The sequence below is a fragment of the Haemaphysalis longicornis genome, unplaced genomic scaffold (genome assembly GCF_048455015.1).
Source record: "Haemaphysalis longicornis isolate Haplotype H1 unplaced genomic scaffold, Haemaphysalis longicornis Haplotype H1 scaffold_2, whole genome shotgun sequence".
Taxonomy (NCBI): domain Eukaryota; kingdom Metazoa; phylum Arthropoda; class Arachnida; order Ixodida; family Ixodidae; genus Haemaphysalis; species Haemaphysalis longicornis.
The window spans coordinates 225915114-225927823 of record NW_027526295.1 but is presented as its reverse complement, the minus strand read 5'-3'; the positions used below and the strand labels follow the sequence as shown (position 1 = coordinate 225927823).

At 50.9% G+C, this 12710-nt stretch overlaps 2 protein-coding genes and 1 pseudogene across 12 annotated transcripts in view; 2 read left to right on the top strand and 1 right to left on the bottom strand.

Moving 5' to 3' along the window:
- Window positions 1–225, bottom strand: part of LOC144167661 (uncharacterized) — an 84746-nt gene extending 84521 nt beyond the window's left edge. For both annotated transcript variants that reach the window (XM_077696850.1, XM_077696851.1), the window contains exon 1: window positions 85–225. In XM_077696850.1, the coding sequence (XP_077552976.1) occupies window positions 85–113 (29 nt within the window). In that variant the 5' untranslated portion in view covers window positions 114–225. The remainder of the gene's footprint in view (window positions 1–84) is intronic.
- Para (sodium voltage-gated channel paralytic) overlaps window positions 1–12710 on the top strand; it is a 376926-nt gene that overhangs the window by 181141 nt on the left and 183075 nt on the right. The gene's annotated exons all lie outside the window — the stretch shown is intronic.
- Window positions 2520–5901, top strand: LOC144168532 (terminal uridylyltransferase 4-like; annotated as a pseudogene).

Below are 12710 nucleotides of genomic sequence, written 5' to 3'. Positions count from 1 at the left end.
GCATCATGGGCGCTGCTCGGCCGATAGGCCATGGAATGGCCGCCATGCCCAATAATGACGATCAAGATTCGCCAAAACGCTTACCCCTGCTCTTCGTTGTCCCGGCGAGCCATTTTCTGCTGTTAGATGCACACAGGCTCGGAACTCGATGCTTTTTTTCAATTCAGCGACGTCGCAGCTACACCGAACCTGCGACGCGTTCACCCCCTGCATCATGTGTCCCAGTATCCATGCCGGGCGAGTTTTAGTGCCGTTCTGAGCCCCTAGCAAGAAAGACGCCCTTATTCCTTGGCTCGGCTTTCGTTCGCTCAGCAAGCGAGCGGCTCTGCGCATGCCCAACGCGTAAGGGCGTCGGGCATGCCACTCTAAACAGGGGCAGCTACTCTAAACAAAAAGAGTCTCCCTCGCTCCGGGGGAGACCCTACCATGAGTGGCGTTATCGGAGTTGTATGCATGATCGGTGGTTGAGTTTTGCTGCACCGGGGTGTATGCATGATCGGTGGTTGAGTTTTGCTGCACCGGGGTGAGGCACTCCGGTGCCAAACTCCCACCATCTGACAACGGCAGGGCGTTGCAAGGTTGCAAGCCCTTTTCTTACTTGCTGACTTGGCATTCGTTCCCTCAGGAGGCGCTACGAGTTTTTCGCTCATGGCATATCAAGTGCTTTCGCGCTATATAAAAAAAAAAACAACCACGCAGCTATACGTTAGACAATGCTGCCAAAAGGCAAAAAAAAAACACAAAATAAGAATCTGTCACGCGCCATTCTGAAAAGTTTGACTTTTCAAGAGCGACTTTTTAAGCAACGGTGCTGTCGTAGAAATGAGATAGCATTATGTGCCCATGATGCAAAAAAAGGGCGTTGGCAGCATCGCATGGTACAAAACCCCTAGCTCAGTCGACAAGGCTTTTGACCTGCCCAATCCACTATTGTGGGCACGTGCCAAATACTTCAAGGGGAATCATCATCATTACTATTATCATTTTCGCCTTCATCACTGGGAAGCCGCCCGCCGCGGTGGCTCAGTGGCTAAGGCGCTGTGCTGTTGAGTCCAAGGGCGCGAGTTCCATCACGGCCGTGATGGCTGCTTAATCATGGAGGCGAAAAGCGAAAACCCTAGAGTGTCCAGATTTCGGTGCAACTTGTGGGGATCCTGGCGTCCGAGCCATTGCGGGAGCACTCGTTTAGTGCCGTCAGCGCGGCGCTTTCCACCCCTCTCTTCCCGAAGTGCCAGTTCGCCCCTGCGCCACTGCGTTGGGCCGAGCCACGGCCGAGCCAAAGCTTCAAATTCCTGACGAGGTGAAGGCGCCAGCGGCCGTTGCGGGATAAAACACTGTCAGCTCCACGGCCGCCCCGCCCTGGTTCTTGCTTAACCTCATTTCATTGGCTTGTTTGAACGGCGCCCGAACTCTCCCTCGCCGGGACGCGGGACCCGCGCACTGCGCGGGGGTCCGTTCGGGGAGACGATTCCAGGACGCCGAAGTTATGTGACGCTTTCTTTACCAGCCAGCTGCAACTCAGTTGCGCCGGCGAAAGCCCACCAGCCCTCCCGGCCGCCGGCCCGTGCCTTAGGCTGCTCCTGTTGTCCCTACGCTCACATAGTAAGGCCGTACCTATCACTAGACGATCACGCCGTGTGGTACGCGCCTGTCAGAGCGGACGGGCCGCGTCTCTCTCGCCGCTGCGAGCCGATCTGGCCAGCACGACGATGAGCGCGCACAACTGTTGCGCTGCGCCCCGGATTTTGCCCTGACCGAAGAGCCCACTGGCTCTGCGCCGACGACGCGCACACTTGCGCGTGGCGCCCCATCGCTCCTTTCAACTAAAGGGAAGTACGTACCTGTACCTAAGATCATGCAACTGGAATGTTGATGTAAAATAAACGTCTTCCCTACGCACCCTGGGCATTTTCCTTTGTCGCCCCTACTCCACCTACCCAACAGAGGCGGTGTTGAGTTGGCGCGACGGCGTTTCAGTATCGTGAGCGTGCTTAACTAGCTCGAACCCACGGTGGTTCCTCGCAGTGTGCATGAGTGCATGCCTTGTGCAATGCTAGGGTTGTGCACAATGTGAGGTAGAGACCACAACCTCATAGATCCTCAGGTGGTCAAGATTAATCCGGAGCCCTCCACTACGGCGCGCCTCGTAGCCCAGGTGTAGCATCGGATCGTTAAACACGACAATCAATCAATAGTCACGACATACCTACCATAAGGCAATCAATCACACAGCTTCAATTAAAATCCGCATAATGCTTTTGAAACCCCACACGTAAGCAGTCTTAAGTTTATCCCGAATTGTTCGAGCTGATATTTCTGCAACAGCTAGGTTTAATCATATGGAGGCCATAATTATTATCTAATTTGGGATTTCATCGCCGTACATTTCATTTACGTTCCTATTTTCATCGGAAAAATGAAATTCATAACATCGCAATCATCATCATTCACACCACTGCACGCGGAGAATGCCACGCAAACGCAGAATGGCAATGAACTCGGAACAGGGTGATCCCATTATGTATGTAGCTCAGAGCCCCCCGCTCGGGCTCAAGGCATCTGGCATGTCCCGAAACGACACCGACCACCGACCTATTGAGTCCTCGCAGAAGCCCGGAAAACGGGACCGGTGCGAAAATGCTTACGCCGGGCCGCAGCAGACCTCTGCGGGACCAAAGAACTGCCAGGTGGACGAAGAGGGGGGCGGTGATGTTCCCCGGGGGGACGTGAGGGCCCTGGTTGACCGCCAACCGTTCACACTGCAGAGGCCCGACACCCCACCGTTCCATCAGGAGAGACGGCGCACCATTTGCCCCACCGGCGTGCCATTAGGTCCCAGGAGCACGGATAGAGACCAGCGGGAGGCCTAAAGCCCACCCAAGGTAAAGCTCGAGACACTCAAGAAGCATCGCATTGTGCCGCTTAAAAAAAAAATCCACACGCTTCCCGCGGGAGGAGTCTTACTGCCATTTCTGCCATCGACACTTTGACGACGTAGCGTACGCGGAAAAGCACATTAAGCAGGACGTACACCTTATCAAGAAGGCCGTCAGTGACTTGCGGATGGACGTCAAGAACCTTCCGTACCCTGTCGACACCCAGTGCGACGCGATCAGCAACTTCGTCAAGCAGATTGCCAAGGAGCATGGTCTGACGAGAGAGGAGATTGAACTGCGTTGGAGAATAGCCGCGGACTTGGAGGCACTCATCAAGGTAACATTACCGGATGTCAGGCTCACGCTTCACGGGTCGTCGGTGAACGGCTTTGGCCTGAAGACGAGCAAGGTTGACACGTACCAGTCTCCAGTCGGAAAAGCGGACGCCGTGAAGCTTTTCATCGAAACTGGCCACCTGCTTCTGCAGTGCCCCAGGTATTCGAATGTGCAAAAGGATTTCTTGTCCAAAGTGCCGCGAATACGCTTCAGGGACGCCGGCAGCAACATCTCCTGCGAGAGCAGCCTCGACAACTGCAACTCGCCCAAGATCTCCAGGCTTCTAGACGACTACGTGTCGCTCGACCCCAGGGTACAAACTCTAAGGGTCGCATTCCGGTTTTGGGCCAAGATCTGTGGCCTCGACCAGCAAGAGAAAGGCACGTTGCCAGCTCACGCCTCTCCCGTCATGACCGTGTTCTTCCTGCAACAGTGTCAGCCTGAGGGCCGGTGGGTGTGCGAGAATTATCGCTCCGTGGGACAGTTGTGGGTTGAGCTCCTGCGCTTCTATGCCGTCGAGTTCAAGTTCAACAAACACGCGGTGTGTATCAGGAAGTTCCAGCTCATTCTCATCGCCGAGAAGTGGAACAAGCGCTACATTGCTATCGAAGATCCGTACTCGTCAAAATTCATTCCATCCCGAGCGACCGGGTGTACCTGTTTGTGAATGGCTGCATGCGCTCGTCAGGAGTCTACTTCTTACTGCCCCAGCTCCGGTCGGGGCCCATGTTCACCATGCTGCCGGGTCCGCCTCACTACAAGGACGACCAAGAGTTAGAGTCTGAGTCTGTAAAAGGGTTGAGAGTTGGGCGAGTTGGTAATGATGCATCTCGAAAAACAAACTGCGACTCGCAACTATAGTTTATTATTGCACAATTCAAAGCTTTAAATGCCCAAGCGCCCAATCGCCACGCCCCCAATGCGTCACAGTTCTCGGCGCACTCAGCCGAAATATAAAAATAAAACCGTAACAAAACCACAAAACGAACTTTGAAGCGCACGAATGCGCTTGTGCCGTCTTCATGTGTTCTTGTCTCCGTTAATTCGCACGCAGTTTGTCTTTCGAGATGAGTCTGAGTCTGACCAGGAAGAGGGCAAGAAGGCAAGGTAGAGCGCCGGAACTTTCGGTTTTGACCAAGGCAAACAACGGTAATGATGGCGAGGAAGAGCGAGGGGATGGTGCTAAGGATAACGATGATGATAAGTACCTCGCGTTTGACGAGAATGTCAATAGCGTTAGCAACCACCACGTCGTTCCGGACCCGGCCACAAAAGCCAAAGGTCACAAGACAACGCCTCCTCCTCCTCAGCAGTTTGTCAAACCAGGACCGCCGATCCCTCAGAGGATATTGGACGACCTCAACCTCTGCAGCGTGGGGAACTTCCAGTACAGCTTCACCCGGGAGACTCTCGCTTGCGGAAAGGTGCCGCTGGTCTGCTCCTTCTGCCAGAAGAGGGGACATCTGCGCGAGGACTGCCCAGACCAGCGCCTTCCCGAATTGAAGAAGCTTTCTGGCATGGCCCGGAGCTTCACGAAGATACTCAACGACGTCTGCCAAGACGTGATGAATGTCTGCACTCTACAGCCGCAAGAGGCAGATCGCCACGATGTGATTCATAAACTGCAGTTCTTGATTCGGGAGTCGAACAAAGACGCCAAGCTGACCCTGTACGGCTCGTCGTGAAATGAATTTGGCTTGGCACGGTATGACCTCGCCATTTGTCTGACCTTTAGCAGCAGTAAATACGGCAAGGGCATCAGTCACGTCAGAATGATCAACTATCTTGCGAGGAGGTTTTACAAACACCCAGAACTTGACGAAATCATTGTCATCACCAACGCCAAGGTGCCCATCGTCAAACTTTTTCACGCCCCGAGTGGCTTGGAGGCCAACATCAGCTTGTACAACAGGCTGGCGCAGCAAAATGCAAGACTTTTGAAAACGTACAGTAGCTTTGACAATCGGGTCCGGGAACTGAGCTACACCGTCAAGCATTTTGCGAAAACGTGCCACATTTGTGACGCCTAACGGGGAAGCCTGTCCTCCTATGCATATATCATCATGGTACTCTACGACCTCCAGCAGCGCAAGCCACCAGCCATTCCAGTGCTCCAGGAGCTGTACTCGGAGTAGGAGACAAAGCCAGAAGTGATAATAGAAGGTTGGAATGCGTGTTTTTTTAGGACATCGACCGCCTGCGAGTTTGGCCAGAACGAGTCCGTGGGGGAGCTATGGATGGGCATGCTGTGGTTCTACACGGAGGAGTTCATCTTAAAGAAACACGTGGTGTGCATCCGTCAGAAGGCCCCCTAACCACGCTCCAGAAGATGTGGAACAGCCGGTGCATCACCATCGTGGATCTTTTTTACTTGCACCACAATCTCGGCATACCGTATACATAATGAAGGCCATCATCGAGGGAGGGGAGGGGAGGTTCGGAGCGCCTATGGTAGACAATTCCCGCTACCTATTCCTCGCACGTGGACTATTTCTTCGACTCGCGGCAACTGACCGACGGACAGCGGCCCAACGACCGATGGTGTCACCGGTGCGGCGAGATTGGCCACCGCGTCAAGGAGTGCCCGCGACAGCCGGCTCCCGCCACTAGCGAGTGTGAAGACAAGGAACACATTCAGCCGCCAGAGGGACAACTGCCAGGGCTAACTTTGGCAGACGGTAGATGCTAGGCATTTATAAAACATAAGGACCTGTTTCACGCGCCTGTTGTAATAAATATGCGATCTGTGGCAATAAACATGCGACCTGCATCTTCTTCCTTATCAACATCATCATCATAATCCCCGTTATTTGCATTAGTGCACGCGGAAAATACCGCACAGAAGAATGTCAATGAACTTGCGACCGGAATGTCCCGTAATGTATCTGCGTACCATAGCGGCAACCACAAAAATTAGTGCCCTTCCATTCTCTGAAAATGGATGACCTGCGAAGCTGGATGCAGTCGACGGAATGCACGAAACAAACCCCGTTTTTTTTTTAATTTACGAGTGAGTATTCGCGAATTAGCTTAATGAAACTTGGAAGGACTCGAGCTTTATTCCAGCGAACACACACGAGGCTGTCTGTTTCCCTCCAGCGTCGTAAGCACCTCACTGTGTGTAACACATAACCTAATCAGCTCGACCAGTGGAGACACCAGACAGGTCGCATAAGTTGTATATTAAAGCTTTCTTTCTTCGATTAACGTGGTCCTGATGACTGTCCCGGCCCGACACCAACCACCGGCCACTTCGACCGCACCACTTCGAGACCCAACAACGGTCGCCCGACACTGCATTAGTACCGGCAATGCCGTCGATGATTACACTCGCGTCGTATAGGGCGCCGTTCGCATAACATTTTAGGGGCTAAGCTCCTTAGGGCGTGGGTCTGTCCATCCTCGACGTATGTATGTAGCCACCTCTAGTTTAGTTCTTGGATTGTTTACTAGATGGCGGTACTTGTATATGATGAAAAGATGCGCTTGGATTGTTTACTAGATGGCGTGGCTACCTCTAGTTTAGTTCTTGGATTGTTTACTAGATGGCGGGGAGCGTTGTAATAAAATCCGTTCGCTGTTGGCGCGCGCTCGGAGTCGCCCGATGGATAAGGCTGCAGATGTGCGAGCCCGCGAGGCAGAAGCGCTCCGTGAAGCCGCGCGACGCCGCCGCCAAGATCCTGCCGTGCGAGAGCGGGAGGCCGAAGCGTGTCGTCTGGCTGCGCGACGACGCCGCCAAGATCCCAGCGTTCGAGAACGAGAGGCCCAAGCGTCACGGCAACGGCGCGAGGACCCTGCCGTACGCGAAGCGGCACGGCTGCGGCGCGAAGAGGATCTCCAAAACGTCAGAGAACGGGAAGCGGCGAGAAAGCGCGCGTATCGGCAGGCAGACCCCGATGCAGTGAGAGCTCGTGAGGCGTCTGCAAAACGCATCAGGCGAGCTCAGCCCCAAGGTGCCGCCGCGCGGTTTAAGCGAGACTTTCTAGACGTTACGTTCGGACACAGATGTAGTGGGCGAACTTTCACTGAAGAGTCACGGTTTTACCGATGATTTCCCCTCAGGAGCTTCGCCCACTCATCATCATTCACCCCGTGGATATGCTGTGAATTTTTTTCTTTGCGAGTAGGCTTCACTGTGCAACAAGCAATGTGGGAAAGCCAGCTTATACACAGACACAGTTTACACTGGTGTCTTTGAAGTCGGCTTTACTTTTAAACACGAATGCATCGCCGAGAATACAATTTTCCAGGGGCAATAAAACCGTCTTATACAAACATATGAAGGCTTTAGGACCTTATCAGTGAGAGCGTTGTCTTTGTAAGCTGACCAAGCTTACAAAGACCTCCTTAAAGTCGGCTTCACTTCCAAACCCGAATGCATTGCCGAGAAGACACTATTCCAGTGCTAATATCAGACGTTTTATATCAGAACATGGTGTAAGCTTGATGATTGTGAACTGACTTTCCCACATTGCATTTTTCCGCGCTAACGCTATAAAATCCTGCATCATAGCCGTAAACACCTTCCCTATAAAAGAAAAAAAACACAAAATAATGAAAATTAGGAGCCATTAAACTTCGAAAAGGTAGATGACAAGCAAAGCTGTATATAATGCACAATATCACACATATGATTAAAGAATGTACACGTATTTTTCTCGTCATTTAATTGAATGAGAAGATTGAATGGGTGTTGAAAAAAAGAGGCCACGTTTTTTTTAAATTGAGATGCAATGCCATTTCTTGGAGCGTTTTCCTGCAGAGAAATCAACATAACGTTTGCACTGAAGGTGATTGAGATTTTAGTTACCGTATTTACCCGATTCTAACGCGCACTTTTTTCCGAAAAAATAGGCCGAAAAATCGCATGCGCGTTAGAATCGGATACAAAACCGAAACTGCCGAAACAGCGGAAATTTCGTCCCACCCATCGCCATCGCCATCTCAAGATGGCGCCAAAGCTTTTAGCAACAATTTTTCGGACGCAGCAAGCCTAGGCTTTTCTATCGGCGTTCACACAAATCGTTTCACTTGCGCGCTTGATAACAGAAATGGCAGCAGCAGCTCCCACGCGTTCAAAACGAGCGGTCGGCTGAAGCGTGCACCTCTGGAGAAGCTCTCGGGATGGGCGTGCGAGGCGTTGGCCATGATCCCATCAACCATGGTTGAACATTCGTTCAGAAGTGTGGCATCGCGAACGCGCTTGAAGGCACTGAGGCCGAGATGTCGTGGTCAGCGAAGAGCGACGAGGAGCGAGATGAGTGAGATTACTTCGGGAAATAAATCGCCCGTTTCTCTCGCATTCGTTTGTCTGGGTCACAAAGTCCCGTGCGCGTTACAATAGGAGGTGCGAGTTTTTTCGGTTTTTTTGCCAGGAAAGTCGGGTGCGCGTTAGAATCGGGGGCGCGTTAGAATCGGGTAAATACGGTATTGCTCTGAATGTGCTGCACTTAAAAGTGATCGCACTTGCTGATCGGGCGACGGAATTCTGTTGTGTTGTTCCTCCCTTTGGTCCTCTCCCATCGCAGGAATCGCGCCCGGCCGCGCATTTTCTCTGCTCGCATCTTTGCACAGCTTGTCGACACATATTTGTTGTCGTAGTTGCTCTATTTACGCTTACAAAAGGCCAAAAAGAATAACCGCGACACGATGGGCAAAAAACCGGCCAATGTCGGCCGGTTTTAGATACAGACCGGCAACCGGCCCGCTGTCAAAAAAACCGGTCGGGCCGGTCCAAAACCGGTCAGGTGGCAACCCTAGCCTTAAAGGGACACTGAAGTGATATGTAAACGTTGCGGGATTACTAGCGCAAATTGTAGCCCGGAATCCCCAGGCCATGTTTCGACCAATCTGGGCGCGTTTACGCGATTTTATTTAGTAGAAAAATTAATTCGAAAATGCTGTCCTCCTCTCTTTACGCTCGCCCATTTTCTGTGGCGTTTTCGTGTGACGTCAGGAGGTGCCGAGCTCGTCGCAATTAGCTGCGCTACTGCACGGCTCCCCGGCCTTCAGACAGAGTCAGTCGGCCGAGCGTTTCGTCCGCCGGCCGCCGACGGGTCGTCGCAATTCGTTCGCTCAGTTGAAACGAAGCCAGGACACGTTTGTGAATGGAAGAATGTGCCTTTCTTTACTTGGTTAGTTTGTACACTGTATCTAGCTCCAAGTCAAGGTCGCTTCACACAAGCGCTGAACAAGCGCACATGCGACGCTTCGCTGACTGGTACGCCAGTAGGAAAATATAAGGCCTCTTGAAGGCGGGAGAAGAGTCAGCGAACTCAATATAGGTACTAAGGAAATAAAATCAACTGATATTTTTACCGTACAGCGTAAAACTAGGGTGCGGGAAGCACTTTTTTGCGCTGGGCGAACAACCACAGCAGTCAGCAGCACGACTACGCATCTGCGAACGCTTTTCCGTCTACGAAATGCAATTGCTAGACGTGAGCTATTGTGGAAACTCGGGGTACGCTTACTGCACGAGCGCAATACAACAAATAGTCACCTAAGCTGCTTGAAATGCCAAAACTAAATAAAAGTGTAAACGTGTTGTACAATATATATCTTATATTACCAAGGTTGGCTGAGCCGGTCTTGTGGCCTAGTGGTCTGGGGCGCTGTGTGTTGTCGGAAGTGTTTTGCAAGTCACGAGTTCGAGTCCCCGCGGGTACGTGCTTTCTTTGTAAGTTAACTTTTTTGTTTTCTGCCGATGTTTTCTACATTGAGTTCACCTTTTTTTTGGGCCGCAACGTTCATGGCTCCACGAACTAGTTCACAGAACGCGCGCAGGCTGGCACTGGCGCGCTAGCGAGTTCTCGTTGGCGTGCTGTTGCCATAAGCACCGACTGCTTGCGGGCAGTGGGCACAGGCCAGAATGAACAGACCCTTGGCCTCGTGCGAACACGCTTTTTACGGTACAGGCATGAGTGAGGCAAGCTCCAAATATGGGGGAAAAGCGCATGACATTTGGGCGTCTGCGGGTACGCGGAGGGCGTCCATGCACTGCGTAGGCCTCGGCTAGTGAATGCTACGATTCCAAGCAGTCCTGGGAGGCTTATCTTTATGCATTTTCACAGCTGACAACATGGCAGAAGCGCGGTACGATGATTACTGAGTTATTGAGAATGCCCATCCAACAACGCCACCAGGGGTGGTATTCTCGAGTTTTGTCCCTTTTGCGTCCCTTTCAAAAGTGTCCCTTTTGGCAAGCCCTGATTGGTTAAAAGCAAACAACCGGAAGTGACGTAACGCAAGCGCGGCCAGCCTACTGCCAACGCTCATTGCTTAACCGGAAGTACGTCACGAGGAAGGGGAGTAAAAGGGACGTTTTCAAAAGGGACAGTTACGAGAATACCGCCCCAGTTGTTTTACAGAACCGAAACCGAAACCGAAACTTGTTTGCTTGCTCACCTTGGGCATCGTCCAATCACGGTGCCCGCTCCTCCTAACGTCACAGCTTTAGTTGGTGCGGCCGCCGCAAACCGCGCATGGCAGTTTTTCTTCTTTCGCGCTTTGTAAAATAATTACCGATTTGTCAACCGGATAAACGATGAAAAGTGTGCTAATGTGAGCCAGTCTACGCAGTCCAAGCAAAAACGGGAGCTTGACAAATTCACTTCAGTGTCCCTTTAAGTTTCCTTACGCGGGGCCACCACACCCGCAGCAGTAGCGCCAACTATTGGAGCTCATTAGCGTCACAATGCACTACTTCGCTTCACCTCTCCTAGATGACAGCACCATCTGTACGGAGAATATTTAAAGGAGCCATGAAAACAAAATACAAGTTGGGTTTATTAGAAAGACTGCTTAGTCCCGATAACAATGACACCGATATCATCGTAATCTTCGAACAAATAACGGAGGTATTAAAGGAAATGTGTGAAGCAGTCGCGACCCGCTAGCCAATTGCCCGCAACTTTTCTATGACGTCACGGAACCTTGTTTGTGCGATTGGCGACCGCCTGACCTGTCGCGACGACACATGACTAGACGTCTGTAATGGGGCCTCTAGTTCCATTTGACCGCATCACTTGAATGCTAACAAATAGTTAACGCACTAAAAATTATGTTTTATTGTTGGCCCGTATGACGTCATTCTTGCTCATAACACGTCACTGTGGCGCAAAATTTGAAAGTTTTTAAATACTTCTCGCTTTTTTTTCGTTAAAAAGACATCTTTTGTGGCTGTAATGGAGCTGAGCGAGATACTGAATCCCAGTTCTTTCAAATTAAACGAAGTTGTATTTTCTCCATGGCTCCTTTAAAGGAGCCATGGAGAAAATACCGCTAGTTACGAGCTCTCTCGCTTGACAGGTCAAACTGTTGCACTCTCACAACTCCAGAATTTGCTTCAATGGCAGCTATAGAATTGCGTAAAAGACTCAGTTACTGCCTTTTGTCGTCAGACGCACCAAATCACGAACCACCCTAAAGAAAACCATGAAGATAACCTGGAACTTTGTTCCACTCAAAAGGCTGCACCCTTCCCACCTCCCTGCATTCTTTTACCATTACCACGCGTACTTGTAGATGGCAGCAGATCTCGAGCTCGAGGTGCTCGTTGAATTATTGTTCATTTCAAGTAAATTCTTGTGCATAGCAATTTGCAATAACTGCATCACTTGGAAATAGTGCTGTTTTCAGTCTAAACCACAATGCGCACCTTGGAGATGACAGCAGATCTTGAGGTCTAGGTACTCGTTAAATTCCTGTTCATTTCAGGTAAATTCCTGTGCATAGCAATTTGCAATAACTGCATCAATAGGAAATAGCGCTATTTTAAGTCTAAGTTCAATTCAAACCATTTGCGCTCCTCCTCAATTCAATTCATACCAAGTTCAAACCACAAGTTCAGTGCGATGCAACGTTCAAGTGCGCAAGCAAAGAGCTGCGTTCAGTGTACAGACTGTTCTTCTCTCGAAATGTGGAACTTCACTGCTGAACATTGCATCACACGGAAGTTTAGCAAGGAAGCGCACCTTAATTGTGGGGTGGATTTTGGGAAATACTGGCCCTCACTCCTCATCTCAGACTTTCGCCTACCTGAAATATGGCATCCACAGTTACATCGACCCCGCCCTTACACCTTTTTACACACCTTTTCCTTTCTTTTACAGCAAAGCTGTCCAGCAGATCGCCTCTGGCAACAGAGCAACATAAACAAGAATCGCATGTGAGCATAGCGCCACGTTGCGGTGTGCACTCAAATCCCCAGACTCGTAAAACTATGCGCCACAGCTTCAGCAAAAAGAAAGAAATAAAATATCCTATAGCCTTCATATTTTAATACGACAGATTATATTTCTCCTCCAGAAATGTCTTCTCAGCAATGCATGTGTTTAGAGGTGAAGCCGACTTTTTGAGATCGTTGTAAGCTTGGATTTCGCAAGATGGCTTTCCCACATTGAGCGTTGCACAGTGAAGCACGTCTATCATCAGAGGCAGTATCATTGCAGAAGTTGCACCAACTCTTGTTTCAGGGCGCAGCCCTTTGGCAGCCGT